At 44.3% G+C, this 24,304-nt stretch overlaps 1 protein-coding gene across 1 annotated transcript in view; it reads left to right on the forward strand.

Annotated features, from left to right (window-relative positions):
* The window catches only part of LOC144824319 (uromodulin-like), a 236,733-nt gene that overhangs the window by 46,067 nt on the left and 166,362 nt on the right, over positions 1-24,304 (forward strand). The window contains exon 2 of the mRNA XM_078683437.1: positions 2,432-2,449. Within this exon, the coding sequence (XP_078539563.1) occupies positions 2,432-2,449 (18 nt within the window). The remainder of the gene's footprint in view (positions 1-2,431; positions 2,450-24,304) is intronic.

The following is a 24,304-nucleotide window of genomic DNA, read 5'->3' on the forward strand; positions in this document are numbered from 1 at the left end:
TCACCACGTACAATCAAGTCTCAAACAATGTATCTAAAATAATCAAGAAACATTGGCCGATACTTAACAGCGGCGGCCTACACATACCCACTCCTATGTTTAGCCATAGGCGAGGTAAAAATCTAAAGGATTATTTGGTACACACACGCCCCACAGCAGTAATTCAGACAGTTAGATCCCAGCCACTACCGGACGGTCATTTCCCATGCAACAACTGCAGTGTCTGTCATTTGACCTCCCCAACCAAAAACGTTACTTTCAACAACAGTACGAGATGGGAACTAAAAGGTTTCTCTAATTGCAACACAAGTGGGGTTGTGTATTTGATAACCTGTACGTGCAACCTTCACTATGTAGGAATGACGACAAGGAAGGTTAGTACTCGCATAGTAGAGCACAGAAGTAACATCAGGTGCAAGCGAGCCACAACAAGAATGACCACCCATTTCATTGAGCAGAATCATACACCCAATGACCTGTCCTGGGTAGTATTAGAGACAGTGAAAAACAAAGACAATCTGGAACGCACCCTCCATGAAAAAGAACAAAGATGGGTGTTTCGTCTCCATACAGACACCCAACTCAATGATGAAATCCCGTGGGGAGCATTTCGCCCATAGTTATCATTTTTTCTAATGACTGTTCAAGGCTGGTCCGACCTGTTTGAACACAAAAACTGTCCCTACTATCTGAAATAATTTTACCTGTTTTCTCAACAAAACTAGTACACCTAGCTGAACCCAGACATGAGAGGTACCATCCTTGCTTCTCTGCCAATGCTACGTTACCTACATGTCTATGATCAAACCCATATTATGTGCAACCACGCAAAAATCATCCTGTGTTCTAAATTGTTGTGCAAGAATGACCCTGCCAACATCAGCGCCCTAAATTATTTCTTTTTCCTGTACCAAGCGAGACTCTTTAATAAACATTGTTTTTAATTCATACTCGCGCCGAGCGCGATTACATCCCACCAAGATGGCCGCCCCAGTGCGCGCTCTAGCAGACATAGGCGTTTTCCCGCCACTCGGCAGCTCACGCGCATCAAATACACCGCCAGCCCGGCCTCATATCAGTATGCGGTCGGGTGAGGAAGCAACCAGGTAGTACCGAGCGGGTCTGCCAATAGGAAGTAAGTGAATGCGCTATGGAATCTTGCTAGAAAGACGGTAAATCCGAATGGGCCAACGAGAAGGAAAAGGGAAAACTTTCTAACTCTGCATTTTTGATAATCCCTTTTTTCAGCAACGTTTCCACGAGGCGTTCCTGCCCTCGCCTAAGACCATGGGGTGTAACCATACACTCTTTTATGTAAATATAACCATCTGCCATATTATTTCGTGTTTGTACATAGTGTGTTTTGTCTATAGTCACATTTAGTCTATGTGTTTGTATGTTTTATGTGTAAATCACTAAACCACTTTATTCACAGTGATTTATTTCTCAACACCGTCTTGGAAACCAGCACGCGTCAATATGATGCCATGGGCACACTCACGCCCTAGTTGGAGTGAGATGCTTGTGAGTTGCCCCCTTCCTGGAAGGGGTTGTCTACCATTTAACATTTGTTATTCTATCTTTCAGAAAACGCAGTGAAATACAGAACGTATGTACAGCACGCATGTTTATTAATAACAGCGTAGATTGTCACACATATATGTATATATTTCTTTAGCAACACTTTTTTCATTAGAAAATAGGAGTGGCAATACAGGGCTGGACCCTGTATGGTCCTGAAGAAAAGCTTAGGGGAGCTTGAAACATGTTGACCTGAACACTGATCTAGCTCAGTAAAAGTTAGTACACAGTGTTACCCCTTTTTAATTTTTATACCACACTAGGAGCGAAATAAATTGTTGAGGCCCACTAGCACGGTATTTTTAATCTCACACCCACTCCACCATCATCACACTTGCACCACACATAGTCATCTCACAAAACTAGTGCTCCAGCGTAGTCGCCTTGTCGCAGCACGCCCCTTTTCGTAGAGAACTGGGATGGCCCCAATGATGAAGCATGTCACCGTGGGGCAACCCCGGTGAGTGAGGGGACTCTAGAAAGAAATTTTTCTTTCTCACACACAAATTATGGTACACACTGACTTAGTAAGCAGTAACGGTTTAGGATGGTAGCAAGGGTATGCAGGCTACTGATACCAAACAGTTATAACGGTGCCTACTGCAGCATTATAGCAGAAACGGGCAGGTCTTGAGTGCATGTACTAATGTGATTTGCGTTCTAATCTCTGCCAGGATGGCCCTACACAACCCTTAGTTCAACCTCTAATATCTGGGCAAAGATGTAGTAGAATTCATTGATAGATATCGTTTAGTCTTACCACTATTGCAAGTGCTCCAGTAATTGAACTGTGCTTATTAGCTTTCTTGGGATGTAGATAATATTTATTTTCTCTCTCTCTTATCTACAGGAGCGGTGACATGCTTTGGTAAGTGCCTCTTTTTATCATATGCATGAGGTGCTGGGCAATGAGAGTTGGTTTATACTGGTAATGTATACTTTGCAATGGCCATTAACCCTTCTGCTGCCGGTGTGAAAGGATGGCCTGTGGGACTTGCAGAGGTCAAGGTGGGGGATGTGCGATGTGTTGGTGGTGGTGGTGGATGTGCGATTATTGGAGATGGACCAAGACAAGGACCTCCAAGATGCAGCTGCAGCTCGACAATGCCCCAGGTAACCCAGGATACCGTTGAAAAAAAAGAGGGGTGTGGCCAGGGCAAGATGAAAGGGAAGGAGTGAAACGTCACCTCTCCAACACACAGAGACACCGAATCATAGTCAGAGGCAAGCTCAAACCACTGTAAGACTACTGCAGCTGGGAATGAAATAGTAAAAATGTTGTAGCTATACCTATCCGTCGTTGTAACCAGGGCCGAACATTTGCAACCCTAACTTTCACACATTGTATTAGGGAGCATTTGCTGATTGGTATAAGTAAAAAAAGAGAATGCTTCGTCTTATGAACTCTGGTCATGCGGCAACCATGGAAACGTGGCGCAGCTCGGTATTTAAATCCTCACCCCCATGGTTTAGAAAGTTAAATAAGGCCGGGTAGCTGGGTCGGTGTAGTGATCGCAATTGCAAACATGGATGGATTTCAACATGTGTCAGGTGAAGACTATGGCCACAAAATGGTGTGGGCCTTGGTGGACTGAGTCAAATAGCACCTGTCCCGGGGTCATGGACGTAATTTAAGGGTTACTAAGGGTTACAGCTGCAACCCCTGGCTTGTCCGTTCGAACCCCTATCAGTGCTTTTGTGACTCCTGGCCACAGAGGTGGCAAAGCAGTATGAAGCACAGAATGTAAACAGTGTTCTAATGAACACATGAACAACTGTGAGCTAATCCACGTTTTTAAAAATTGTTGCAACAGTCCATTATTTTGAAAGAATATGTTTTTGAACCGAAAGGGTGACTTCTATGCTCCACAAGTTCCGTACAAGCATTGATAAGGCAAAACTTTTTTTATAATGAAAAGGAGCAAATAAAGCCAATAGCACTATTCATACGCAAATTATTGTCTCAACAAATTAGTACTAGTGGGCCGCACCACTATAGGTTTTTTCATAGCTCTTTTTGTGCTCCCTGTGACTTTGCAATAATTCCTATCTTTGAGATATACACTAGGCTTCATTGACCGCAACTATTAGGATGTCATCTAGATCGAAGTCTTATCACATAATTTCCTGGGATTCAGGCACAAAGATCATATGATGTCTCTTCCAGTGATGTCCTGGAGGTCAAAATGAGTGTGTGTGGTTAATTCTGCAACCCCCTGGAATTTTGATGAATCAACATTCGTTCCAAACCTGCTGGTTCAGATTTCAGCTGCCCAGGGTCCCCCTCATACTCAAATATTTTAGATTTAGGCAGGACTTGGAGAGCTGGCCCGCTGCCATGTGTGGAGTTGCTACCAGATCAACATGATTCCTGAGTGCTGCCCCCATTAAAAACAGTACAAAAGGGGGTGGTGATGGACGGAGCATCTGAATCAATCAAACACTCACACCCAGTCAAAAGATCTGGGTTTAATCCATCACCGTTCTTTGGCCCACTCTGCCACCCCAGTTCAGACATGGCTATAAGCAAATCAGTCTGACCCTGTGCCTCATGGGAACAGTCCAGCCCGAACTGCCAAGCCATGTCTTCCCTGGACCGGAAACAAGCTTCCGAGGACCGGGTTCTGGCATTCCAGCCGTCTTCAGCCCGGCTTGCTTGAATTCAGTGGCAAAGTGAGCAAGGGACTCACGTCTGAGCATACCCTGCCACACTTATGGCGGCCAAAAGCAGTACAAAAGGGGATGGTGATGGACGGAGCATCTGAATCAATCAAACACTCACACCCAGTCAAAACATCTGGGTTTAATCCATCACCGTTCTTTAGCCCACTCTGCCACCCCAGTTCAGACATGGCTATATGCAAATCAGTCTGACCCTGTGCCTCATGGGAACAGTCCAGCCCGAACTGCCAAGCCATGTCTTCCCTGGACCGGAAACAAGCTTCCGAGGACCGGTTTCTGGCATTCCAGCCGTCTTCAGCCCGGCTTGCTTGAATCCAGTGGCAAAGTGAGCAAGGGACTCACGTGAGTCCCAGGCTCTCCACACCACTGGAGTCAAGCTATCCAGGCTGAATGAAGGCTGATAGCCAAAAACCGGTCCTTGGATGCTTGATTCCGGTCTGGGAAATACATGGCTTGGTAGTTCGGACTGGACTGTTCCCATGAGGCACAGGGTGAGAGCTGATTTGCATATAGTCAGTGTTCTAACCCAGGGTGGTGTGGAGTGCAAAAAAACGATGGATTTAGGCCCAGATCCTTGTACTGGGGTGAATGTATGACATTGTTCTACATTCTGTCCATCAACTGTGTTTTTTGCAATTTTCACCCCCAAGTGGGCTGGGTATGCTCAGACGTGAGTCCCAGGCTCTCCACACCACTGGAGTCAAGCTATCCAGGCTGAATGAAGGCTGATAGCCAGAAACCGGTCCTTGGATGCTTGATTCCGGTCTGGGAAAGACATGGCTTGGTAGTTCGGACTGGACTGTTCCCATGAGGCACAGGGTCAGAGCTGATTTGCATATAGCCAGTGTTCTAACCCAGGGTGGTGTGGAGTGCAAAAAAAACGATGGATTTAGGCCCAGATCCTTGTACTGGGGTGAATGTATGACATTGTTCTACATTCTGTCCATCAACTGTGTTTTTTGCAATTGTCACCCCCAAGTGGGCTGGGTATGCTCAGACGTGAGTCCCAGGCTCTCCACACCACTGGAGTCAAGCTATCCAGGCTGAATGAAGGCTGATAGCCAGAAACCGGTCCTTGGATGCTTGATTCCGGTCTGGGAAAGACATGGCTTGGTAGTTCGGACTAGACTGTTCCCATGAGGCACAGGGTCAGAGCTGATTTGCATATAGCCAGTGTTCTAACCCAGGGTGGTGTGGAGTGCAAAAAAACGATGGATTTAGGCCCAGATCCTTGTACTGGGGAGAATGTATGACATTGTTCTACATTCTGTCCATCAACTGTGTTTTTTGCAATTTTCGCCCCCATTAAAAAGGCAAAAAAGAAAAAACAGCTTTCCATCCTTTTTTAGGTCAAGCCTAGTGCAGTGCGCATGCGCTGCTCTCGGAGATGACCTTTAGAAATTGGTCTACACTTTTCCTCCCTTTCGTGCGTGTGGCGGCATCCACCTTGCGGGAGTGAGCAGCCGCGCACGCAGGGGCCATCTGTTTCTAATTAGCGTGCCCGCGCTTGTTTATGCTTGCCTGTCTCGCGCTCGCTTTCACTTTTGTGCTGTGCAAGATGTTGCAGTGCCTGAAAGGGTCATTTAAATTGGGGCGATTGGCGATTTAATGACACATGGTTACAATAATAATGTAAAAGCATGATTCTCTTTGATTCATACACGTGCTTTCAAGGTTTCTTGGGATCTGTTCACTTTCAAAAATTGCCAATGCTTTATGAAACTGTGCACACACTACCCAAGTCTGCCATTCAAGTTGCCCATTTTGTTTGTTTATTCTCTTGTCTGTTGTGTTCCCAGGCCTACTTTGCTCAGCATGGCTTCTTATGTTTTGCATGTTTTAGACTTATTCTTCATTGGAGCTCTAACGTTGTTTGAAAATGCCCTTTATCATGCGTAGTTTTTACATATCTAGAGAGCCTTTGCATGCATGCAACGTCTTTCCCTAGATTAACAACTCTGTCTGTGCTTGCAGAAAACAGCTTGTAAAGGTTAATCATTGTCTTTTGCAGAGCTGCCATTTACACACCTATGTTTTGTATGCATTCATAACTCCACGCAGCCTACCAAAATTAGATTGAAAGGTAGAAACCCGGATGCCTCCGACGTTGCTGAAGCACTCAGCGGGAAAATCAAGTAAATAGTCTCCGTGTGTGTGTGTGAAGAAAAGCTGGCTGGTACTAAAGCCGTCGCAGGATATTTGCCGTTACCGCTTGCCGGGACCAATGCAAATGTTTACAGCAGTTGGCAGGAAAGTGTAGCCAAAGTAAAGAGGTTATCTGATGAAATGGGTGGGAGGTCTGATGGCATTTGCCTGCACCCTGTGTACATAGATGGTAATTAGTTTCGCTCTAGCCAGATGATTCTTAAACCATCTGTTTAGGGATGGTGAGCAAAACACAATGAATTTCCTGTGAATAATTTATGGCACGAACATTGATCTGTGTAGTCCGAATGACTTTGCGAGCAGCCTGTGAAAACGGTTGGGGCTTCGGAGCAGGATGACATTCAGACAAGCCTCCCATGAGACAGCACCACGGAAGGCCCTCCGCCCCTTTCCCGGCATTGGCTTTCTGCTGCCAGTTCAAGGTTTTCCTAATTAATCACTGTGCTGATCTTACCTGTGTCAGTGTGCTCTCCCTTTGCTATCTTTCCATCTGTTATGCTGTGTACGTCTGGTTGCAACAAATATTCAGTGTCTCTTGCGTCAAAGGTAAATTGAAAATCAGTTACATTTGTTAACCGTCAGTCACTGTTGCAATATAAACCTTCATTGTGATATGTATTCAGACTTCAAATTGTAGTTGTGATCCATATCTTTGGTGTGCACACGTTAAATGGCTATTTTAATTAGGGAGTAATTGTTGCTCAACCAGACAATTGTGTTCATTCATGACAGCTATTTTTTAATTCTGAAAAGGGTATTTTTAGGGCTAGCCTGTAACAGCGCTTGCGCTGGTCTGGCGAAGACTTTATGTAAGGGATTTCGAAATCTCACTTCACGCCCACACATGCTTGTGCGTGTGCTTTTTGTTTTGTCCAAGGATATTGGCCTTTGCGTGCATCTTTTTAACAAAGACAGCATGCAATTGGGCAAAGACGGTTGCATTGCTGCGCCCATGGCCTATTGGTTGTGGTTGCCTGCATGGGCGCCATGTGTTTTGAATGATCGGGCACTTTTGCATGCGCGATAATTCAATAAACATGTCTCGTTGTGGCGACCGCGCATGCAAACCAGCAGCTCCCACATCTCATTTTGCAGCTCCGGATGTTTCGGAGTGTACCCCAGTCGCGTTATCGCGGATGTCACATCAGAGAGGGCATGTGAGTGGGCGGGCGTAGCATGTACTCGTCACTTCAAGGCACTTCCTCAGCTGGCTCGAACGTTCTATTGATTGATGAGCCCGGGCCCTCTGTTTACAGACACACTTGCAGTGGATGCTTTGTTTTCCTGTGAGGTGAGATGAAGCAGACTGTCCGTCTGATCCTTGACAGGTACACTCTGCACTACAGACACGTTGTAGGGTGAGATGCAGTAAGGGGTGTCGGTGCTTTGGTGAGGAGATCCCAGGAGGCTTCGTTAATCAAACCGCACTGACGCCTGCCTTCCCTCACCTTGTCATATAGCTCCTGTATATCCTTATATCGTGTTAAGTTAGCATAGGTGCATTTGAGGTTTAAACGCCATTTTTCTTTCTTGCAACTTCTGCACACGACACTTAATTGTTGACTTAGCTTTCAACCTAGTAGTTTGCCGTGGTTTATATGAGAATAATATGTTATTGCTCTGATATCAGCTTTGCTTAATAAATTATGTCTGCACGAAGAGTGCTGAAGTTTCAGGAACAACACGATATGGAATTGTTATGAGGTCTGATCTCTACGCCTTCATAGTCATAACACAAGTGCAGCCTTTGCCAACTCTGGTTTCAGGCGGGATTGATATTGCTTTGCACGAGGCAGATAGAACACACTTGATGCGATGCACATGCAGAGAGAGCTGGTGTATGCTGATGTGATTCCTTCATGCTAGGACACTAAGGTATGGGCCCGCCCTAAAACAACCCAAAGAGACCTTCTTAGCTAATAATATAATATATGTGTTAGGGAGGGTGAGATATAAGTGTTGTTAACTCTTATTCATTACAGCATGGTAACATGCTGTCACCATTCGCCTTTTATGCCTTAGTAACTATGCTGGTAATTTTGCTACTGATAATAAGTATACTTGTATTATCTAAGATACTGCGCCTGAGAAGACGGCATTAGTAAATAAACATTTCAAATGCACATGTGTCTTCTTTACTCCATGTTCTGGTTTGTAATGATAATATAACGAAAGAGTGTTCATGAGTTCCACGTACCCTGAGGTACAGTAAGTTCATGTTCTGGTTTGTCTAAACATTGGGAGTTTGATATGTCCAATGAGACACTGTAGCTAGCTTGGTAAGGGGTGAGTTGGATACTAAGGTGAGTTTTGGGACACCCTAATTTACCGAGGTTCCACTCCTCTGTGCACAGTTCTGTGTGAGAACAGAAACCCTGCAACATGGCGCCCAACGGTTTCGGTGGTCTTATATCATGACACTCGAGTAGTATATCGTTCGAACCTTAACCCCTTCACATCCGTTTCCGGAAAACGGGGTGTCGGTGAAACCTACCTATTTATGTTAATAGGTCTTTTTCAAGCTTGATTCTTTCTTAAACGGTTTCTTTGAATAACTACCCAGTTGTGCTACAAAGTTTTCTTTGTGTTTTCTTGTTTCCAGTGTAGTCATGGCAGCGGTGGCCATTGCGCAACATAGTCGCGTGGCGGTGCGCAACCATCTTCAGACGTACCAGGTACCGGTGGATGGGATGGCTGTGGTTTTAGTGGTGTGTGCAGATCCGGCGTTCCCTTACGAGTTGTTTTACTCTTGGGTTACGTTTCCGGCAGTGGACGCAACTTCTGGGTTGTTCCACTCCTACACCGCCTCAGCTGTCCCGGCTGAATATACACCGTACAGGGCACTGGAAATACCTATTGATCATTGGCAGCATCGCGTTTGGTTTGATGGCGCCCTCCCCCACTCTTTGTCCGCTGCGAGGTTAGGTCCACTCTCGATTCCAGGTACTAACTGGCCTGCGTTGGGTGGTTTTACCCCGCACCCGAATCACGGTGCTTGTACCCTTCAGGAAATTCGAAGGTTACATGTTGTGTCTATTTCCGTGATTCGAGCACTAGTGCAATACATAGGTCGTCATCTCCCGGGTGGTCCCCCGGGGGGTCCGGCCGCTCAAACGGAACGTGGTGGTTTACGGCTTAATCCAGTTATGGTAAATTCTGTTTTTGGTCAACGCCCTGATAATAAAGATGATTTTCCTTTTTGGCTGGCCGAGAAATTTGACCAACTGGAGGCCGTGTTTCCCAATTCTTCTCCTGCTGACAAACATAGAATGTTGACGATTACTTTACCTAAGGACATCACTCCCAAACTCGTTGACTGTGAAAGCTGGGGTAAGACTTTTGCGGCTGTTTATGCGAGGTGCTTCGGCACCCCATCTATGGCTGTACTGCCTACGATCATAAAACGTGTTCAGGATGATCACGGTCCTGAGGCAGCGGTTGAATTGGGTATGCGCCTGTGTGGTTCTTTTGAGATTGTGAGTGATCTCATACTCTCCAACATCAAGGGAGATGCAGTGAACTTCCAGGTTTTTAATGCATTGGCAGCGTTACCCGATGCCGAAAAGCCCCGCCAGTTAGCGAAGATTGTGGTGGCCGCTTACAAAACTATCGGTCGCACAAGTAAGGGTTTAAAGTACTTCGCGGTTAAGGATAAAAAACAACCACAAGTGCAATCTGCTGCGGCAGATGTACAACCAAAGTCCAAAAAACAAAATTGGCCTCGGAAACAGAAACAGGGGAAGCAACAGCAGCAAACGCAGGAGTCTTATCCTGCAACACAAGTCCCTGCGCCAGCTGAAAAAGTTTATGATTTGCGCGATCGCGCGATGATTAAATCGCCTGATAGATTTCAGGTTTCTGATCAACGCTCTCCTCGTTCCTTACAGGACTCATCGGCCCAGAAGACCGGTGGAGGAGGAGGCGGACGGGGACGTGGTGGCCAACAGGGACGTGGCCAGCCCCGCCAGACAGAAGGCGCATGGAAGCAGGAGGATTCTACGCCTAAGAGACCACAGTTTGCGAAAAAGAAAGTCGCAGCCTTAACAGCGCATCGATATGCCACAGATAGTGAGAACGCGGCTTCGGAATCTGACGTGGGCTCTGACCTTGCTGGACAGCGCGGCGGAGATAACCATAGTCAGAGAGGCGCTGCGTCCACTACTGAGGGTGACAGCGACTGATGTCTACGTTGTGATAGAAACGGCAGATACGAGACTTGCTCCCCCTGAGAGACTTTATGAAATTGTCCTGTTAATTGAAGGTGACATACAGCGTACCGTTAAAGGTGTATTTTGGGAAAATCTGTCTTCTACATATGATATTTTACTTTCGGAGGCTGACTGGCCCCCTCCTTTTGTGCTCGCGGCGCCGCGAGGGGAGGAAGTGATCCTGCCCAGTTTCGCGAACACTGTCTCGAAAGAGCATGCGCAGCATTTTGCAGAAGAGTGGGCTCGGGCTCTCGCGCCGGCTCTGTACCGTAACCAATGTGGTTGGGATAGATTGTCGCCTTGCCACGAAATTCCGTTGCGGTCTCAGCCGCAGCCTCAACCTCAATATCCCATTCGGCGTGAAGCTAAATCTTCCGTCGCGGAAATCCTTGAACAATTGGAATATCAGGGAGTTATTGAAACGTGTGTGTCACCGATGAATAATCCCCTTTTTACTGTGAACAAACCTGACGGATCATATCGTTTGGTTTTGGATTACCGGCATTTAAACTCGCATTGCCGTAACTGTGCTGTACAGAATACCCACGGCTCTGCCCTTGTGGATAGTCTCGTGCGTAAGCGTTTCAAGACAACGCTTGACATATCCAATGGTTTTTATGCCCACAGATTGGACAGCTTTAGCTCCCAATGGACCAGTTTTACGAGCGCCGGAGTCCAAAAACAATTCTGGCGTCTTCCAATGGGCTATAAGAATAGTCCTGGTATATTTTCCGCTCGCATTATCTCTATTCTGGAAGTGCTCGACCCTGATGCTTTTTCGTATGTGGATGACATATATCTCACAGACGACGATATTTGGGAGCATCTGTGTCGTGTAAATTCTGTTATTTGCAACTTCGCTGACATGGGTTACAAATTTAACTTTGCAAAATCGCACATTGCTGAACATACAGTGTTGTTTTTGGGCTATGAGCTCAACAATGAGGGTAGAGGTTTAGCTCCTCACTTCTTAGAGAAGTGCGCACAATTGAGCGCACCTACAACACTGAAAAAATTACAATCTTTACTGGGCTTTTTGAATTTCGGAAGGACATACATTCCGGAATATGCCCAGCGTATCAAGCCGTTGTATGCATTAATACAACCTACTTTCTCAAAATCATGCTGGCTGCCTGAGCATTCAGCCATTTTGCAATCCTTGCAGGCTGATCTGCTCGCTTCTAAATACTTACTGACTCGTGATAACCACACCAACCTGGTGATAAGAATAATCCCGGGGACGGTGGGTTTCACGTACCTGACTTTTAATGAAGGAGACACAGTGCCTATTGCTTACAAGTCACACTTGTACACTTCGGCTGAATTGCGGTTTTCCACTGTGGAGAAAGTTTTAACAGCGGTACAGATGGCGATTCTTAAAGAACGTGCTCTGTCACAGGGGAAGCGCATGTTAGTGGTAACACCCTGTCCTCATTTGGAGGCAGTCACGAAAGCCAGTGTCCCAAATTCAAAAGCTTTGCACCCTCGGTGGATTCAGTGGGCTGCGTCATTGACATCCACGGATGTCACGTTCATTTTTGACGCTTCCTTACGGTCGCAAGAGTTCTTGCAGTATGAGTTCGTGCATCCTGCTCCTCTGGCTATGCGACCTTTGGAGGACTTCCATTGCATCATTTACACTGATGGGTCGGCGCAGGTTGCGCATGGCTCTAAACATGCCTACGTTTCCGCATGCGCTATTGTGGTGGGTGCTATGTTGAACGATGAGTTCATTTCCAAGGAAGTACACAACTTGCCCCATGGCGATTGCACTGCACAATTGGCTGAGCTTCGTGCTCTTTTACTAGCGTTGGAGTACGCAGATCCAAGTGTTACTACTCTGATTGTGAGTGATTCTTATTACTGTGTCCAGTCTTACAATGAGAACTTGTTCTTTTGGCTTCGGAATGATTTTCGTGATTCCAAAGGTAGCACAATAAAACATAAAATGATCTGGGTTCGAGTGGCAGAGCTTAAGGCTATGTTGCCACTCGTTTATGTGATTCATACTCTCGGTCATCAGCGCGTGGGAGTACACGCTGTTGGCAATTCGCTTGCTGATGAAGCAGCGAGATCAGCAGTATCTACGTACTTGGTTGCAGCGGTTACTAGATCAAGAACCAAGATTGATAGCGACATCTTGGCGGCAGTTGCTGCCTCTGAGAAGGGAAGTAAACATCCTGCGGGATTCCCTTCGAAGTACAAATACCACTTAAGTCCCGAAAAGGTTCCTTTTGTGACAATACCTGACGTTGGGGAACGGCTGATTCCCAACTCGGATCGCAGGGCAGACTTGATTACAGCGGCGCATGAAGGTGTGGCGTCTGCGCATGCGGGCGTCTCGGCCACTGTAGCTCAATTACAACAACGTTTCTGGTGGCGGGGACTGTACAAACAGACGCGTGATTATGTCCTTCTTTGTGACATTTGCCAGCAGATTAAGCCTTCAACTGCTGCGCGTCCGCCACAGACTCAGTTGTACATTTCTAATAAACCACTAGGTTGTGTTTATTTAGATCACTGCGGTCCTTTTTCATCTGATACTGCGTATAAGTACATCTTAGTAGCAGTTGACTCATGCACACGCTTTGTGTGGGTTTGGCCACATCGCAGCGCTGATTCACGGACTGTCATTAGAGATTTGCGTGTCTTTATAGGGATTTTTGCCTGTGGTACCTTCCATTCGGATCAGGGTCCGGCTTTCGCCTCTAAGGCGTATAAGGATGCCATGACTTCGTTGGGGGTCCAAGTCAAGTTTTCGTCTCCCTACAGACCTGAGGGTAATAGTGTAGTTGAGCGAATGAACCGTGATTTAAAGCAATCTTTGACAGCCCGAGTTATAGGCACTGGCAGAAACTGGCTGGCTCACCTCTATGGCGTGCAGCGTGCTCTTAATAATCTCCCTAGAAGGTCTCTGGGTGGGCGGACCCCATACGAAATGCTCTTTGGCATCAAGATGTACGTCCCTGACCTTGACGGTCTAGACTTGGTGGTTCGCGCCACTTGCTTTGACGCAGATGAACATTGCGATGTTTTACAGAATCTACAAAAGACCAGAGACAGTCTTGCAAAGGAACATTTGCCCTCCACGTCGGATGATGCGTTGCAGATCCCGGTAGCTGGCTGGTTACCCCAAGTTGGCGAACTGGTTCGAGAGAAGATCGATAACAAGAAAGAATTTGGTCCTTCCTATCGAGCTTCGGTTCCCGTCCTTGGAGTGAAGGGCACAAGAACAGTCATTTTACCACCACTTCCTGGTCATAAGGAAAACAGGTTTATTTCAATTGACAATGTCAAGATACACAGAGTGGCCGATTCTTCTTAGCATGACACCGGCTGTTTCCTGTCCTTCCATTGTGAGAAATTCAGTTATGCTCACTGCTTCTAATATTGAACCTGAAGTGGCCATCGAATTACCTGCTGTTTCCAGTCCCTTATTAAATAATTTACCCGGAACTAACGTTGATGAGTTGGACTATACCTACCCCACTAATTTGTCCATGCCTGACCTGCAAGCTCGTTTAGCCACAGAATCCAGATTTTCATTTGACTCTGCTTCCCTTGCCTCGAAAAAACCCTCTCGAATTGCAGTTTATGCTAGCCTGTTTAAAAAACATTTTTTGATACCTCCTTGGACATACATTTGGCTGGTCCTTTTTTCAGTTTACCTTTTTATGTCAATTGGTTTTGTGTTTTATTTTTTTCGAATTATGAATGGACACTATGTCGAGGAAAGAACTTGCATTACTCATTTAAATGGAACTTTGGCCCCGCTTTCCTCTTCACATTCTACACACAGATTAAAAAGAGACTTGACTTTGGTTAACATCACGGCATGGCCTGTCCTTGATGGAATCGTGTGGGATGCAGTTCGGTTTCAGATTCATGGCCCAACGGAAGTCGTTAATGTCCCTAATGTACTTAGAGTGAATATGGGGGATGTGGTGAAACAAAACATTCGTTCTGATGACTGGGATGTCAATGCTGTAGAAAGTTTATTTTCTGATTTGCAATACTATGCTGCATTTGATGCTGAGGATTTATATTTAGATTCTGCTAATTATGGTGAATTATTCTGTTACCAACATTATGGCAATCACTTCTTACACAAATCATCATCAAGGAGGGATACTGTTAACTTTACACAGTGGGAACATTGCCCAGCTCCTCATCAGGGAAGTTCTGAAACGTTTCTGAGAAAGTATTCTTACTTCACTGACTTTAATCAGTCCAATCCTGAGTCCTTTTATTTTAGGTTTCGAAAAATGCCTATGTCCAAGGTTAGACTTACCGATACTAAATTGTTGTATTCCAAGTCCTTCCTTGATCAATTAGTTTCTGGAGGCTATGAGTTATGGAAGAATACGATAGACCTTAAATCAGTTTGGGGTTCGAGGGCCTGGCAGGTGCAAGGCACTGAGGCTTTGCACCGTGCATGTCTCATCCCGAATCATATGTTTTTTCTGAATGAAACAATTTCCCAGACCACATGCTTTGGATTGGCTACTTCTAAAAAATTAAACGCACCTTCTTTCCCGGAATTGGAGGAATATGTTGGTTGGAGTAATTTTACTCAGTTGTCCATTAGAGACTTGCAGACTCTACTTCTTAATTCCTCCTTTAACATTTCCAGTGTGAATCCAAAAGGTTGGCTGCTTTGGCATCGTAGTGCTGATTCTTGCCAACATAGATTTTTGAATATAACTGACGGCTTTAAAACTGTTAGATCTGATCCCCGATTTGACTTAGGTCATACTGTCACCTCGTATTCTGTAGGAAAATTGTGTCAAAGCTGGCTGAAACATTCAACTTTACCTGCGGTTAAGAATCACCTTTCTAAACTAAATGCAGACGTGGACTTGAATGATTTCATAAAAGGCCCGGCTACTGGCAGGTCGAAAAGGTGGTTATATGGGGTTTACAATGAAATTTGGAAGCTATCACAGATTGAGGCTGCTACACGCCTTAGGGCAATTGATCAAGCAAATCTTGAGAAAGTGCTTGCAGTTGTCGACAATAGCATTAATGTACTTTCCTCTAGAATTTACACATTGGATAATATTGTGTCGTCGGTCGTCGACATTGTACATGATGAAGTGTCAGTATTGTACCATGGTCAAAATCAATTACGATCAATCATGCAGTTTGCATGGACCCTTCAAACACTAAAAATGGGTAAGGTTCCCTGGGGATACATGAACGTTTCTTCTTTATTTGCACCGTTTAATTTGACTGACAAACAACGCTTACTTTCAATGCGTGATGCCTCCTTTTCTATGTTACATATTGAAAGGTTAGAATCTTTACCTTTTTCCGTGGCTGAAGCCACTGCTGCAACGTGGCTTATCCACGGTTTAATAACGCTGCCTTTTGCTTTATATAAGTTTTCAAATTGCATGAAATATGTACCAATAGGTCGTTATGAGCCATTAGGTAGCGGTTTCCTTCATGAAGTCTGGTCACTCCCATACACATACAGATGTTTTAAGGATGACCAGGAAGTTTATCTTACAGGGGAGGAGTGCACTGAGACGCCAGATCATTCTTTAATGTGTAGACACATACAGTTACACGGTTCATGCAACAAGGACCGACCCAATATGGCTTGCGTTTTACAAGGCACGCCAGTTCCTGCTATCATCCCCACGTTTAAATTATTAGAGAATGGTAGTTATTTGATGCTCAATAATGAAAACTGTTGTGGGTTAATTAAAGGTATAGCTTTCATAGTTACAGTAAGTGAGCGGGTTATTTGCTGCAGAAATGTGCTTTACCCTCCCACACGTGAACATAGGGAGTCTTCCATCTGGCCACAGATACCAACCTTGGGAGCAGAATTCAGCGGCATGGCAAGAATAAGGGCTCTTTTGTCCCAGAAAGAGGTGGCCTTGAGCTCGGCCCGTGAAACTTTCGTGCTTCATATTGCAAACACCCGTACAGAGGTTCAGGCTCTTTTGAATACTGATTTGCCTCTGCATTTCGGAGCTATGGTTCGCACTATCTTTAACGCAACCTCCACAAAAGGCCTAGCACATTTTTTTAAAGTTGTTAGCAGTGGTCTCGTGACTTCATTTGAAAAGATTTTTGGAGTCGTCCCTGCTTTCTTCCATTCCATTTTCTCATCCTTGTTTGGAGGGTTCCCGTTTTTACTTGCATTAGCGGCTGGCGCATTAGTGGTTTTTTGTCTTTTTAAATATGGATGTCCTTCCTGTGCAAGACCCCGCGCAACAGCTACTGACGCGGTTTCGCAACCGCATGCTTGAATATTATGGCACACTGCCGCTGGCGACTTTGAGCTCGGCATATGGATTATCTTTTCGATTCTCCTACTTCACCTGTGCCCAGCCTGTGTTTCACTGCCTGACCTGTGATTTCCATTGGGCCATTGATTTGTGTCTCTGCGGACCGGTTTTTCCTGACGTCGATTTTAATCAGCTGATGAGTCCTATCATTGCTCACGAGTTGGTTTGTTCTGACGAGAGGATTATGGCTTTAGCAGTGGCGCATGGACTAATGAGTCCCTGGGATATGTTGTCGGCAGCACAGACTTTCTTGGAACAAAGTTTTCTTGAAAACCCACCGAGCTGTCCTCTGATGGTTATAGAGGATCCGGTGCTAGGAGAACACGTATGTTCCTTTCAACTTTTAAATTGGATGGCTGAACTATTTTCGGATGAGGACAGTGATTTCCTATTAGAGGCTGTTGCTGCTTACTTTTCTTATACAGTTTTATCATAGACACTGCCTCGGATTGACGTGCTGATCAATAGCATTTCATTACTTTTCTTGACTTATTTGTCAATGACTTTTTATTTTTCTTTGCCTATTGGCTTGAGCCATGTTATATTTTTGGGCTATTTTTTAGCATTACTTTTTACAGTTTAGTTTTGATTCATACTCGCATACTGTTGAGTTCTGCTTTCATGTGTTGGCACTTCTGTTATCATATTTAGTCCGTTCACGGATCATGGGGGGGGTGTCATATAGCTCCTGTATATCCTTATATCATGTTAAGTTAGCATAGGTGCATTTGAGGTTTAAACGCCATTTTTCTTTCTTGCAACTTCTGCACACGACACTTAATTGTTGACTTAGCTTTCAACCTAGTAGTTTGCCGTGGTTTATGTGAGAATAATATGTTATTGCTCTGATATCAGCTTTGCTTAATAAATTATGTCTGCACGAAGAGTGCTGAAGTTTCAGGAACAACACGATATGGAATTGTTATGAGGTCTGATCTCTACGCCTTCATAGTCATAACACAAGTGCAGCCTTTGCCAACTCTGGTTTCAGGCGGGATTGATATTGCTTTGCACGAGGCAGATAGAACACACTTGATGCGATGCACATGCAGAGAGAGCTGGTGTATGCTGATGTGATTCCTTCATGCTAGGACACTAAGGTATGGGCCCGCCCTAAAACAACCCAAAGAGACCTTCTTAGCTAATAATATAATATATGTGTTAGGGAGGGTGAGATATAAGTGTTGTTAACTCCTATTCATTACAGCATGGTAACATGCTGTCACCATTCGCCTTTTATGCCTTAGTAACTATGCTGGTAATTTTGCTACTGATAATAAGTATACTTGTATTATCTAAGATACTGCGCCTGAGAAGACGGCATTAGTAAATAAACATTTCAAATGCACATGTGTCTTCTTTACTCCATGTTCTGGTTTGTAATGATAATATAACGAAAGAGTGTTCATGAGTTCCACGTACCCTGAGGTACAGTAAGTTCATGTTCTGGTTTGTCTAAACATTGGGAGTTTGATATGTCCAATGAGACACTGTAGCTAGCTTGGTAAGGGGTGAGTTGGATACTAAGGTGAGTTTTGGGACACCCTAATTTACCGAGGTTCCACTCCTCTGTGCACAGTTCTGTGTGAGAACAGAAACCCTGCAACAACCTCTCCTTTCTGCAGAGACCGGAGAGGCTGCTTACTGGTCGTATACTGGTGTTTGTGCCTCACAGTTCACGTGTGCCCCGATCAAGCCCCAGCACAAGTTGCCTAATGGTTATAAAACGTGGACATGCGCTTTAATGAGGTGAAAGAATGAAGCAAAGTGAATATAACCTGCTTGGTGTGTGACTATAATATTGCTACCCTTTCTAGGATTCGGAGAAGTGGATTGGTTTGTGACATACCAAAAAGAGTACTGGGGTGTCTAAATCAGTATTACGATTTTCGACACTAAACACACTGGGCTTCTTGAGTTTTTCTTTTGTTGTAACTTTTCTTAAATTATCATTTTATTTGGGACACTAATTTTTTATTTCAAATCTTTTTTATTATTTAAGAAGGCAGAAGTTACAAAATAAAGAGAAGAAAGAAACAGAGAATAATGCATGGGTATACACATAAGATACATACATGAGGATAATGTAGCCTAAGATACACATCATGGGAGAAATATATATAACAAATCATAAGCAGAGAGTTCTCAATCGGCAAGCATGAACATAATATCCATACAAAAATTCAAGAAGAAAAAAACTTATAATCGTTCCTTTTCAGGAATGGCACCCAGGATATGGAATGCCCTGCAACCAGAAATTAGACGGAACCCCTCCACCTCCTCCTTCAAGCTGGAAGTAAAAGGCATCCTTATGGCTAAATTTACGTAAACACTGCTTGACTTGACAGTGGAGAACCCCAATTCCATGTATCTTACCTACCAATCTAATGCTTAACTTTTATATGTTCAGCTTTATTCCACTTATTGTGTCTTTTTCATCATCTAGGTTCTAACATCATCCTTCAATTCCGACCGGTCCGGTCTGGCACCTTATCTGACTTGCCCTTCTATCTGTGATAGTCTTTGCTGCCAATCTCTAAGGTCCTGTTTATCCTTAATGTTGTATCTGCCCTGGGTTCACTTATTAAGCTTTTTGACTTTGTTCTTACGGTCCTCCTTATTTTGATTGTTTTGATATGCCTATACACATTTATTGTAATGCGCTATGATATATCCACAATTTGTGATCTGTGCTCTGTTCTTTTATTAAGCTTTTTGATTTTATTCTTACGGTCCTGCTTATTCTTATTGTTTTGTTATACCTATACACATTTATTGTAAAGCGCTCTGATACCCGTTAGGGTCTTGTTCGCGCTATAAAAAACTTTCAAATAAATAAATAAATAGGCCAAAGGAAGGGAGAAGAAAAGAAGAGAAAACTAGACAGCAGCAACGAAACACGTTTTAGCACACCTAGTTCAAGACAGCGGTTTTACAGAGTCATTATCTGTGTCTATATGGGTGACAGAAACGAGGCATGTACCAAGAAAATGACAGCTAATCAGCCTAAGGCGGATCGTAACAAAGCTCGAGTGAGTCAAGTGAACTCCAGAGTTTGGTGTGTGATTTTCGCCAGGGTGAGGAGTGGAGGACGTCATTATCTGCACCCCTCTATGAAGCCAGCTACTCCTGCCAGATCTTGAAAGAAACATCGGTGGCACTCTTCCATTTATTCAGGATGACTTTGCACGCCAGTGTGAGCATAAGGTCCAATAGGTGTCGATCATGTTCATTAGTTAATCTCGGATCTATTGCTCCCAATAAGACATAAGCAAAGTCCCTAGCCGGACGGTAGTGGAAGATTCATTGAATATAGTTATAAATCTTATCCCAGAAAGTCTGGAGCAACGGGCATATGGGCCAGGTCACCAACGTGGGATTTGCAGCTCCAGCATGAGGGGCTATCAAGAAGTTTGAGCTTAAAAAGTTTGTGTGGAGTACAATACGATCTATTTATCGACATGAATTTGGTCTGAGAAAGTATCGGAGATATTTTGTTGGTACAAGGGGTAAGGTGAATCTTGTCCCAGTCGAATATCATATTAGAGGAGTTATTTTCGTTTTCCCAAGCTATCTCGCACTTCCTATGTGCTTTCTGAGGGTCAGGGGAGAGTAGTTTGTAGATTTTTGAAACCATATGGCACAGTGACGTGAGTTGAAGCAATTTACTGCAAAGTGTAGGTTTGTGCGGCTCTGGCAGAGACAAGGGCTTTGAGACGTAAAATCCTATAGAAGTCAAGGGGCTGGAGATCAAACCAGACCTGTAAGGTGGCAAAAGATAGGGGTGAGGACCCCTCGTAGAGATCTTTCAATAATTTCAATCCTTTCTTAGACCAATTTTCCCCAAAAAGATATTTGCCTTCATCTTTGAGGGCCGGATTAAACCAAAATGAGGTTAAGTTGGATTTGGTTATTTTAATTGTAACTTTACAATGTCTTTCTAAATTAAGAAGAGCCCTTTTAGTGTTGAGAAATATATACTTGGAATGGGGAAAGACTGTGACATCCATCGACATTATGGCGGATAGCGGTAAGTTGTTGATGATAGACTTCTCAATGTGGACCCATACAGGAGTATAGTCCTGGTTGACTTGGAACCAGTTCGCACCTTGCTTGCATAGATATGCCGTCTGATAGCACCTAAAATTTGGTAAGCCTATGCCCCCCATGTCTTTTGGAAGTTGGAGTTTCCGCAAGGAGATGCTCGGTTTCTTGCCCTGCCATTGAAAAGCATAAAAAGTTTGTATATTTTAGGTGAGGAAATCATCAGACAGCAGCATAGGCAGCATACTTATCAGATAGTTGACAAGGGGTGTGACCATAATTTTCAGAGTTTCCACTCTGCCCCACCAAGACAAAAATTTCGGGGACCAACCATCCAAAAGGGAGGATATCTTTTTATGAAGGGAATGTTCATTGATTTTGAGTGTGCTAATTAAATCTTTCTCAAACTCTATACCAAGATATTTAAAGCTCTTCGGTTGCCAGTACAAGCCCGATCCCCCATAATACTTTTGTCACCTATATTATTAAGCAGTTTCACCTCCGTCTTATCCATATTAAGCTTGTAGCCTGATACTTCTACAAAGTCTGCAATAGAGGACATCAGGGCTGGGAAAGCCAGTTCTGCATTTTCGGATACCACCAAAACGTCATCGGCATAGGCCGAAACTTTGACTGTGAAGCCTTCAAAACAAATTCCTCTGATTTGGTCGTTATTCCGGAGAGAATAGAGGAAGGGCTCAATGGCAAGTAGAAAAAGGGAGGGAGGGACGGGTCAGCCTTGCCTCGTACCTTGTTTCAGGTCGAAATGAAGACGACAGGCATCCACCAGCACGTAATCTCCCTGAGGGGTTAGAGTATAAGGCCATTACCATACGGATGAAATTGGACCCCAACTTAAATTTATGTAGAGTGGCTTCCAGATAAGACCAGTCGACCTTATCGAAGGTCTTCTCGGCGTCTAGAGTCACAGCCACAGTGGGGGGCGTAGTTAACATCGCTCTTTCTAGGATGTGTGCAAGGGTTTGTGTATTATCGCTGGATAATCTGTGTTTGAGAAACCCTACCTGTGACAGGTGGACGAGTTGGGGTAAAACCTTTTGGATCCGCTTGGCCAGTATCATAGCGTAAATTTTACAGTCAAATTTGATCAATGATATCGGCCTGTAATTCTTTGGGGATGTCGGATCTTTCCCATCTTTTGGGAGAACCGCAATAATAGCTTCCACAGGGGTACCTTGGACTTGACCACTCATGGTGAAGTGTTCATATAAGTCCTTGAGTGGCTCCACCAGGGTAGAGGAGAAACTCTTATAGAACATAGCACTGCACCCGTCAGGGCCCGGAGCTTTCCCGGTTTTAAGGGATTTAATGGCGCAATCGATGTTATCAGAAGATATGGGACGGTTGAGTTCGGTCTGGTCTTGCGTCGAAAGAGAAGGGAGTTTGCAATTGTCTAGGTACTTTCCTAATTTGGAGCCATCAAGTTCCATGTTTTTACTATATAGGTCACTATAGAAGTCTTTAAAGATGTCAGCAATTTTGGTGGGGTCTGAGTGCGGAGTTCCTAATTTGTCAACTATACTCTTGATAGTTGTTTGTTGTAGCTTGAATTTCAGGTAAGAAGCAAGTATTCTACCCGCCTTATTAGTGTGACAGAGCCTGAAGTTCTTGTGGTGTTTAAGCCAAATTCCTGCCCTTTCACTGACTATTTTGTTTCTACTCGTACTTTTTGTTCATCATGTCATTTAGGACCAGAGGGTCTTTAAAAGCTATGTGTCGGTTTTCTAGTGTCGGGATGTCCTCCTCCAGACGTGTTAGAGTTGTGTTAGCGCCTTATTCATAGCTGCACAAATTTTGATTAATACCCCTCTAACTGTGGTCTTAAGAGCCTCCCATCTTGTAAGATCCGTAGTATCCCCTTTTTTGTTGTGACTAAGATATTCAGCTATGGCTGTCTCGATAGCCAACCTATCTGCTTCCTTCTTCAATACCGCATTATTGAATCTCCATAGTGTCGACTTTTTAACCACGTTGTGCACTGCCAGAGTCATCGTGATGCATGAGTGATCAGAAAATACACGCGGTTCAATGGAGGTGTCCTCAATGTCGGGAGAGGAGTGACCAGAGATGAGGAGGTAATCTATGCGTGAGTATGAGTTGTGAGGTGGAGAGTAAAATGTATAGTCTCTACCTGTTGGGTTCAATCTCCAGGAGTGGGTCAAATTAAAACGGGAACAGAGATTGAGGAGTGTTTTGTGTGAGCTGTTCGGACGGAAGGAACAACGGGAGTCCCTATCTAAGAGAGGATCCATAGGAAGATTGAGGTCTCCGCCAAATATATGTGTTGCATTGTCTGGTATTGTGTCGATGTGTGCACAAAGCTCGTTCCAAAACCCCGGCTCCTCCTTATTGGGAGCATAGACGTTAGTTATATAGAATTCTTTATTGTCCTTTGACAGTTTTGTAGAGACCCATCTACCTTTTGTGTCGGCAGTACTGTGCAGAACGTCAATGTTGGCTCTTTTAGCAATTAAAGTTAGAACCCCGTTTCTTTTCCCCAAGGCGTCAGAACCAATTGCCTCACTATACCATTTATTTTTCATAGAATGAAATTGTGGCGACTCGATTTTAGTTTCCTGCAATAATATAATGTCACCCTTCTGTTTATGTAGATAGTCAAGAATTTTCCTCTTTTTGATTGGGTGATGATACCCTTGACATTGAGTGACACTATTTTGATAGACTGTCTATTTAGGGCCATGAGGAGGGAGGAAGTATGATATATAATACGCCACGGTAGATGTGACGTAAGATGTACTAATCGTTATGAACCTATCAATGGTGAGGCTAAAGGGCCAGTTATTGGACGAGCAATGGAGGAAGGTGTACATCAGTTGGACACTGTCATTGGTACTGAGTTATAGAGCGTTGCTGTATAAATACAAAGGCAATCGAAGAAATAAAAACAAGAACAAGGAAAAAATAATAAATAGCAATGTAACCAAGAACCCCCCCAGACCTCCCACAACCCAATCCCACCCTCCCCACCCCAAAAGTATGCCAAGGACATGATGACCAGGGAGAAGCAACAACACCAGCTTTTCTCCCCCGGTTTTGCTAATCTGGTTTCAGCTTAGACCCCAGGACTGAATCCAAGATCTAGTCCTGGAACTACCAAAGTAATCCATAAAGTAATCAACTATACTTTCCCATGAAAACCATTGAGCTCAATGCTAGAGTGTGTTTCAGAACTGCATTGCTATTAGCTAATCTGTGATTATTGTGTGTAAAAAACGTGTTGCTCCTCTGCTAAGTAGAGTACTCGTAATGTGAAAAGTATATTTTTATAACTGTCGGTTC

Source organism: Lissotriton helveticus, chromosome 3_1 (assembly GCF_964261635.1).
Source record: "Lissotriton helveticus chromosome 3_1, aLisHel1.1, whole genome shotgun sequence".
In the NCBI taxonomy this organism is placed as follows: Eukaryota; Metazoa; Chordata; class Amphibia; order Caudata; family Salamandridae; genus Lissotriton; species Lissotriton helveticus.